This window comes from Acartia tonsa, chromosome 3 (assembly GCF_053477335.1).
Source record: "Acartia tonsa isolate MP-2025a chromosome 3, ASM5347733v1, whole genome shotgun sequence".
Taxonomy (NCBI): Eukaryota; Metazoa; Arthropoda; class Copepoda; order Calanoida; family Acartiidae; genus Acartia; species Acartia tonsa.
Genome location: NC_137262.1, coordinates 24,429,156 through 24,438,550, shown reverse-complemented (window position 1 = coordinate 24,438,550; position 9,395 = coordinate 24,429,156). Strand labels below are relative to the sequence as shown.

The 9,395-nt window shown below is 31.3% G+C and overlaps 1 protein-coding gene across 1 annotated transcript in view; it reads left to right on the top strand.

Moving 5' to 3' along the window:
• Positions 1–3,165: 3,165 nt before the first annotated feature.
• The window catches only part of LOC145313706 (peptidyl-prolyl cis-trans isomerase FKBP10-like), a 33,596-nt gene continuing 27,366 nt past the window's right edge, over positions 3,166–9,395 (top strand). Inside the window, exons 1-2 of the mRNA XM_080153255.1 lie at positions 3,166–3,371; positions 3,758–3,851. Coding sequence (XP_080009381.1) covers positions 3,288–3,371; positions 3,758–3,851 — 178 coding nt within the window. The 5' untranslated portion in view covers positions 3,166–3,287. The remainder of the gene's footprint in view (positions 3,372–3,757; positions 3,852–9,395) is intronic.

The following is a 9,395-nucleotide window of genomic DNA, read 5'->3' as shown; positions in this document are numbered from 1 at the left end:
TGGTATTGAAGACTCTGTATGTAGGGCTCAGCAAATGAGATAATTTTGTGAGGCATGGAAACTGCTAAACGGCAATAGCAGCGGCTGATTGTGTGCTTCCAGTCCTGGCAATTTTTATAAAAAGTAATAGTTACAAAAATGTAGAAAATGAATTTATGATGTATTCATGAATAATTGGAAAATGTAAAAATATTGCTGATATCGGAGACATTTGTTTATGACAACACGTGAAATTCATTTTTTTCCGACAGGGAAGCTTTTCTTTGTGTAGGGGTGGTAGGTCTATACGCTACTCCCTCTATGAGTTATATATAGATTTTCATTTAGAATCTAAGGTCGTCCGGCTATTACTAAGGTACAAGTTAACCTGTATAGCCCCAAGATGACGGGATACACTAGTAGATACTAGATATCTGAACCAAACTGTGCACGGTAATAAATTCCTCTTACTCTAACAATTTAAGTCGCCCATCTCACATAGCAATAAAAGGCACCGTTTTTTAACAAAAAATAACTTCTTGTTTATATTCATTAAATCTAAAATGAAATATAAAAAAAGAATATTGAATATCTTACAAATAATTATAATATTTACCAATAGTATAGATAAAATATATTCAGCAAAAAAAGAAATATGAAGGTAATATAAGATAAAAAAAGTGTCTTGTTATTTTTTCTCTTTCTAAATAAACCTTTTTAATTTGAAATGAATATAATTTAATCCCATTCAACTTTTTGCTTGTTAAATATTTGATAAAGTGTTATTCATTTGTAAAATCTTTCTACATTTTGACATTGCTTTGTTGCGCTCCCTGTGAAAATTGTCATCCTTGTTTTATTTGTTTGATATTAGAAGCAGGGATCTTAATGGATAAATAATTGACAATGATTTATTAATTTTTTACCACCCAATCAATAAAAGTCCCAAAAGTTATTTCAAGCCAATGAATAAGAGAATGTTTGTATAACTTTTAAGAACATATTTATTTTCAGTCCAATGTACACTCTCTTATTCCCTGATTAAATGTTAAATAATAAATGTCACCTAGTGAGAGAATTTTTTCAAATCAGGGATATATGTAATAGGCAATGGAAAATTCATATAGATCCCAAAGAAATTTTGTTACATATAGCGTTAAAGTAAACATACTGACAGACTGACGTAAAAATTTTTAAAGCAGATACCTATAGAGTAACTTCTTTAGTTGTTGGGAACTTAAGGAATGGATAATCTTCCCTTTAACTTATTCCTGCAACCCTGTTTTTTTTATATGGGGTGTCAATCTAATGACTTCGACACAGTAATTATTTAATAGATAGTTACCTAGAATGCAAAAAAACATAACTTATTACATGACTTTCTTTTATAGATAGAAAAATTTAGTAAAGGAGAAGAAATTTGTTTTTTTTATCCACAAATTCTTCTTTATACCAAAGCTTACAAGATATGAAAGACAGGATATTTTGGGGGGTATATTCAAACACCTTTACTTTATTTTATGTCGATCTAGGTGGATGTACTTCTAAAAAATATAGCGTGCAGATTCATGACCATCTAAACTAACATTAATCATAGCAATACTGTTTATTTTTCACATCAATTTTTATAACATCAAGATTATTTAATACTTAAGGTACTTTAGGTTCACTTGTTTTGTATGAAACCTTTGTTATTAAAAAGAAAATTCTCGTCTAAACAAGTATTTAGACATAAATTGGCATTTAAAAAAAAATAGACATAATCCTACCTTTTTAGATACAAAGGTTTATTAACATAAATTACAAGAATAACATTATTATTTTATATAAAAATAGATTTAAATAGCAGACATCAGGCACCTATATATTTAAATTTATTAGTTTTTTAAGTTTTGATATTGAAAACTACAAGGTAGAAAATGGATTTAAAATTTAGTTGTAAATTTAATACAGGAAAAATAAGATTTTAAATTATGTTCTATGTCTTCATTTTTATTTTCAGTTATTGAGCAGCTTTACAATCTGAATAAAATATTCACATACGAATGTCGCTTCTGAAAAAGAATTGTCACTTCCAACACGCAAATTGTGTTCTTCAAAGCTATAGCTGCCGTTACTCATGTTTTTTTATTTACTATTATTATACTATTGAATCATAAGTTTATTTTCCACATACTTTTATTTTTACCATTAAATGATTAATTGTCATATCCTATCATATAAGATTTTCACTTCTTCTGAAGCTAAAGATCTCGAAAATTGCTTGTATGAAAGAGTTGTAAGTTGTGCTTTTCAGGAAAGGTTTTGTTTTGAGTTACTTTCCTGAAATCCCCCGTCCTCCCCTAGGGGCTATGTTTGAAGTAAATAATAGTACATATAATATGCGCTCTAAGTAAATAATAGTACATATAATATGCACCCTACCTTATATTTATTCATTTCTGTTTGGTCTTTTGTTTAAACTTTTTGGCTCTTTATCTTTATAATTTGTCGTGTCGTGAACGTTACCAGTCTTGTTTGTTACCATTGTAAAGTTGTGTTCAAAGAATATGCTGAAGAATGTTTCGTCACTTTTATGTAAATCATTTCCTCAATGTTAAGTATGTTTATAGAGTTTAATATAACTAGAGTGCTCAAAAAAATCAGGGTAGTCAGATAATTAGAGTTCCCCTAGCCTTTCTCTACCTAATTTCAGTTTTAATAGTGATGGTTATATCAGACTACAATTAAAGCTATATTAATGTTCATCCCATTCTTCCTAAAAATTTGTACAAGCTTCCAGCTAGGGAAATGACATAAATTTTAACACCTCCCTTAAACCAAAATTGTGAAGTGGATATGAGCTTAAGTTGGATATAATACAGACAACAAGAGGGGGTGTAATTTTAGTGTCTGAGGGTGGATATATCCCCCTAGATGTCCAAAACCACCCAAAAATAAAATGCGCCAAAGTCAAACAATCTTCTTTTGAAAGGTAAGGGCGGATGTGAGTGTGACTTTTTTTCCTGAATCCCCCTTGGCTGTATTTAGTTTAATAGTTACATTGTTATATACCTTGTGATACCACTACTATGCATGGACTAAAAAAGCAATATTCAGGCATTGGTGCAGTGTTCAAGGTTTAAATACAGGATTTTAGTTTTTTTTCATTCAATATCTATGATATTTATTTATTCATTAAATTTCAGAAAGTTAATCAAGCTATGTAGTGATTATAATACAGAATACAAGTGTTAGAGAATAATCTATAGAAAAAGAGTTCAATAAGAAATAATATCATAAATAAGAATATAGACATTGCTAAAAAAATGGCACAAAAACAATTATTAGTTATATTGAGCATATTTGTGATAATTCATGCGAAATCTATCGACGACAAAGAAGATTTGCAGGTAAGAAATGTTTTTTTTTCAGGGAGGGGGGGGGGAGGACATTGGACTTTGAATTAGACTCTTATCCAAAGTTTTATTACCATGTTTTCTTATTCGTTGGCTCGAAACATTCGGACTCTTGGTTGGTAGTTTTATTCTTGACTTATTAAGAAATCCCTCCCCCCATTTAATGTTAAAAGAAATTGAAAACAAATGGATGTAGTTCTTTCCTCTGCCTAACCCTAACTGTGGGCCAAAACCATGAGTAGAACATACCTGTGGGGCTTACTAGTACCAAATAAAACCTAACCTAAATTACGTAATTCTATTACAGACGATTGTTTGCATGATTTAGATCACAAGACAAAGTTTTCGAGGTGTTTTTTTACCATATGATTTCTATTTAGGTTGATGTGACACGAGAAACTCGTTGTCACGAGTCCAGACAAGCCAGAGTTGGTGACAAGGTCACTGTACATTATGGTGGATTTCTTAAAGACGGTGAGTTAAACTGCTTAATAATACTTTTGTCCTTGTTGTTAAAATAATTTATGTTTTGCTTACATTTAGAATCGGTTTTTAGCCAGAGAAAACAAATCGGAGTCGTAATGGGAAAGTTATTTCTGGATAATATAATACGATACATAATTTTTTATTATGACTAAGAATTGGTTCTAATAATCCTGCGGATATTAATAATCGATTGTAAGCCATACTGAAAAATCATTTGTCGTATCATATTATCCTGAGCACTATATTAATCTTTCGGCCTCTCACGGCCAGCAAAACTGTAATTGTTCTTCAGATTTTTATTTTATATCTGCAAAAATCTATATGTAATACGATGCGATAAATAACTATTCTAATCCTTAATGTACTATTAAACTTAACACAAAGACTGCTAGATATAAAATTTATTACTTAGTATTCATTAAAATATTGAATTATAAAATATTGGCTTTTCTATGAACTTAAATAGGAAGAGGTTAACGTAGTTACTATACAAGTTTATGGACGCACTTTGTATAACGTGATTTTATTTACGAGATCTTAACGAACAAACACACACGTTCACACACACACACACACACACATCATACTAACATACAGTAAAGGATGGTAATATGACTTTTGTCTTCTATAATACAAAGTAGAAAGATGTCTGTCTGATCCCGGTAACCACTGAACCGATTGGATTCTACTCCTCAGGGTATATACCTATTGGTCCTGTGGTGGTTTTAAGCTATTTTCTTGGGGAGTGGGACACCCCCAACCTCCCAAAAATGAAAATTACTTCCCCCCATAACCAATTTTTATATTTTTTTTCTAATTTTATGCCCAGTTCATAAACAACTTTCAGAGGTCGACCGATTTTTTCTGTAGGTCAACCTAAACAAGTACAGCTAACAAATACCTTTATAAAATCGGTCAACCTAAAGCTTCGACCTAAAGCTATGTCTTTTGTGAACTAGGCTTTAATGTTTTTTATGTTTTTATATAATTTTATATATTTTTATATTTTTTTTTACTTTTTTTTATATTTTCAATTATTTTTCTTTTTTTAAAATTTCTTTTCTTCTTTAAAGCTTTGTTTTATCAAATTCAAAAAGATTGTGAAAACTTCCTTCTCCTGTAAGGGCGAAGCCCCAAAAAGGCTAATGGCAAAGAAATTTGAAAAAACAATAAAAAAAGGAAAAATTCAAAGGTTTTAAATAATATAAATCAATATAAAAAGTTATAAAGAGTTATAAAATGTTATAAAGAGTTATAAAATGTTATGAAGAGTTATAAAATACAGAAAATATATAAAAAAAAATTTCATTTTTTTTTAAATTCTGCCCTGAACCTTCAGAAAAAAGAGGCTAGGGGCGAAGCCGCTAGTATATTGATACAATAATAGCATAATAAAGGGTCAATCGTTCCGTAATCATGACAATCTTAAACAATATTCTATAATAGCCATAGACTTTTATTAGAAGCGAAGCTAGTATTTGGGTACCCGTTCATCCGTAACGCTATGGGGATAATATAATTTTCTCGGCTGCTATTTAATATAGACTTCCGATTCTTTGTTAAGATACCCTTTACCATAGAGAATCCATTTATCTGATTTTAAAAAATATTTTCAGACTAAAAATAATCAAATAATCTCTCTTTTTCTTTTTTTATGATCACTGAACATCTGCTATATGATTTTCCATTCATTATTTTTTTGTGCTTTGTTGCTTATGGGGATGTTGTTTTCGATATATTTCCACAAATATTGAGTTTTAAGTGTAATGTATTTTGTACTTAATACAGAAAACCGACGATTCCAGAAAATTACATTCCTTCTTGGCATTTTCATTGACATACACAAAGCTTCTGTATAACAAATCTAATAAAATTATTATTTTGTAGATTTTTTTCTTTATTTATTTGTCAAAGCCCTTTTTTGTGATAATGAGAAGTTGATAAATCACATTAAAATTGTACTTAAAGTCAAACCAAATTAAAAAGCATCATAATAAAGAATCACAACATTCCTGTCGTTTAATAGATCATTCAGGACATACAAAAATCTAAATCTTTCAGTATAAATAATAGTTCTTTAACTTTTTATATTACTCTTCACAGTGGCGTGCGAAGCACTTTGTCTAGGGGGGGGCATTTTAAAGATTTTGTAAAATTTTGCCCCCCCCTAAATCAAAGTGCCCCGGGGGGGCACTTTGCTTTAGGGGGGGGCATTTTGATTATATATACTAATTTTAAATAAGGGCGTTTTAAGGGGTGGGATTATTTGATTGTGGGCCTTCTAGTCCTTATCCCTTCTTCCCCATCCCTATTTCCCATTTATTTCCACCTCTTCCCCCCCCCATCTCTTCTTCCCCATCCCTTCTCCCCCATCCATTCTCCCCACCCTGCAATGACCGAAGGGAAGGGAGCTAGAAAGCATCTTCGAAAAAAAAAGTACAGAAGATAATTTAACCTTCCCCCCCCCCCCCCTACCACAAAACATTTTTTATGGGTGGAAGGGGATGTTATAAATCTCAGCAGGAAGGATGAATAACCCCATTAAAAAAAATTTGGGGGGGGGGAGATAAAAACAATCATTTTGGAAATAATTTACCAAAAATTAACCTAATATGTAAAACTGATTTTAAATATTTCTTTATTGTATGACAACAAGGATGACAACATCTTTAAGTAGCAAAGCACAAAAAATCATTAATAAGAATACAGACAAGTAGATTTAAAGAGCATCTGTTGAAATAAATATATATTTTAGATAGTAAAAGTCACAAATCCTTTTTATGTATGTTGTGTGATGACAGTCAAAGTAAATTACATACTGGATGCTCGAAACAGCGAGAAATTTAATTTTTTTTTAATCTTATAATCCACAAAAAAATTTATCATACCATAAAAACCAAAAATATAAAGAACTATGTTAAAAATAAAAAAAATTACTTGTCCTTTAATCTACAGATATAAAAATCTCTTAGAAATATGGAAAACTTTGGGGTATAGTCTCTTTTGTGGCAACGCCTCTTAAGGGGCATTTCGTCGTATTTTCATAGTAGCTTTTAATAAGTTATTCTAGGTTAAGTTAGGTCAGGTGATTTCCCCGCAGGGTTAGGCAATTGGCCCCACAGGAGCTCTAAATAGGTGAAAAGCTACTGTGATAATATGACGAAATGCACCTTAAGAGGCAATGTCACAAAAGGGACTATACCCGAAATTTAAAAGATACAAAAATAGCCAAAAGCAGTCCGACCTCCATGAATTTTTGACAGTTAATTATACTCCATAATGATGGGAATGTTAACATTAAGTTTTAGCCTTCTATCTTTTATTGCAGTTGAAAAAATCACATTTCCCCCTTAGCATTACGTTCTGACAGCCACAGTGAATTATAGAGAAGCTAAAAAGTTATATCAACATATCCTACCCTCTTTAAATGGCACTTTAAAACTCTGTTAATTTTTTATAGAAGGACGCCTTCAAGAAATACCATGCTTTAACTGCTGAAAGACTGCCATAAGTAGACCCAATACCCCAAATTTAAAGCCTTCAGCTTCAATAACAAAAAAGTTCTAGGCATTTCAAAATAGCATTTTATGTAAAATGAAATTTTTGAAAGATTTCCAATGCTCCTAAAAGAAAAAACAATATTAAATTACGTCGCCTAGACACAAAATTATAACCTTATCTTTCTCTGAAACTTAGATTGCCGGTAACTGATTACATTTTTACAATAAAAACACCACATTTCATAGTCAAAATCTATGAAAAAAATTCAATTTAAATTGCATTTTTAAACAAAAATCATAGCGGAAACAAAGGGGGAAACTAATACAATCTCAGCTGTGATTGGTTGTTGGGCTGATTCAGCCTTCTGATTGGCTACAGTACACTCGGTACAACACAAGTTAAACCTAATTTTTTTTAATGATTTTGACTATAAAAATGGGTATTTTTATTGTAAAAATATAATTAGTTACTGGAAACCTAAATTTATGACAAAAATAAGCTTATAATTTTGTTTCTCATATTCATTCGAATCCGGTGGATAGGAACCGGTTCTCATCCATACGAAAAAACTATGTCTAGCATCGTATTATATCCAGCTTTCTACAAATATAGAAATGTACAAGCATTAGCTTAAAACCAGTTTTTTTTAGCCGGTGCCTTCGGCATCTCGGGGCTAAAAAAATAGTTTTAATCTCATAATTGTACTTTCTATATCCGCGGAAAGCCGTTTATAATACGATGCGAGAAATAACTATTCTAGGCTACGTAGTTTAATTTCAAAGTTTTCAACATGATCATTGCAATTCTTTCAAAATTTTCATTGTACATAAAATGTCATTTTAAAATGCCTAGAACTTTTTTGTTATAGAAGCTGAAGGCTTCACATTTGTATTGGGTCTACTTGTGGCAGTCTTTCAGCAGTTAAAGCGTGGTATTTCTTGCAGGCTTCCATTAAGTGGTGTTTCCAATGATTTATTAGGGCGTTGCGTGAAGCGCACCTAAAAATATTTACTCCCCCTTTGAACTGAAATCAATTAAAGACAACAAGAGTGGCATATTTTATCAAGTTAGGAATATAGATTGTAGTTAGTTTTAAGGGTTTTTATTAAAAATTGCCATAAAAAAAACATGTCTTTTTGTAAGGGTATGTACACAAAAAAAATGATAAACTTATCCTGAAAATAATATGACATTATATATAGTTATTCATTTAGACAGACATACAGTGTTGAGAAAAAGGCTTAGATAAATATCAACACTGCTTCTTTTTTTTATAAAATAACTTTTTGATTAAATATTTGTTGTTTACACATGTTTTTATAGAAATAAAAACAAAATATACAATGTGATAAAAAGCAGAAACCATTTGGAAGGGCGCGAAGCGCAAATTTTTTTCTTCAAATATGCAGGGAGGGAGGGGTTTTTGGGCTATTTATTACACTAGTCCCCAATATTTCAAATAAAATTTTCTTATTCGTTGGCTCAACAACTTTGGGGACTTTAATGGAATTTTGATTTGTTGGTTAATTAAGTCGAGTTTCCATACATTTCATCCACTAATTGTAATCTATATAAGGGGTAATTTTGTATATCATCATTGGGGATGAACAAAATTTCTTTGGTAAAAAGTTTATATCATACAAAATAAAATACTTCCTATTACCTGGTTTGTTATGTTCAATGAAAAAAGATTATAACCTAATTTCTACACTAATTAAAAAATTTGGTAAGGTTAAATGAATAGAAACTGTCTAGTTGGCGCGGAGCGCCAAAAAAATTTTTTTTGAGTATTTCTTGATCTTTTTTTTTTGGAAACTGGGATAGTTTTGCTTTTTGTAGGGTAGGGGGCAAAAAGGGGCATTTTTCTTGACCAGGGGGGGGCAAAATGGGGCATTTTTCAACATTTAGGGGGGGGCAGGGGGGGCGGTGGCTAGGGGGGGGCAGGGGGGGGCGTTTTGGTCGCTAGGGGGGGGCGATTGCCCCAAATGCCCCCTTCGGTTCGCACGCCACTGACTCTTCAGAAAATGTTTT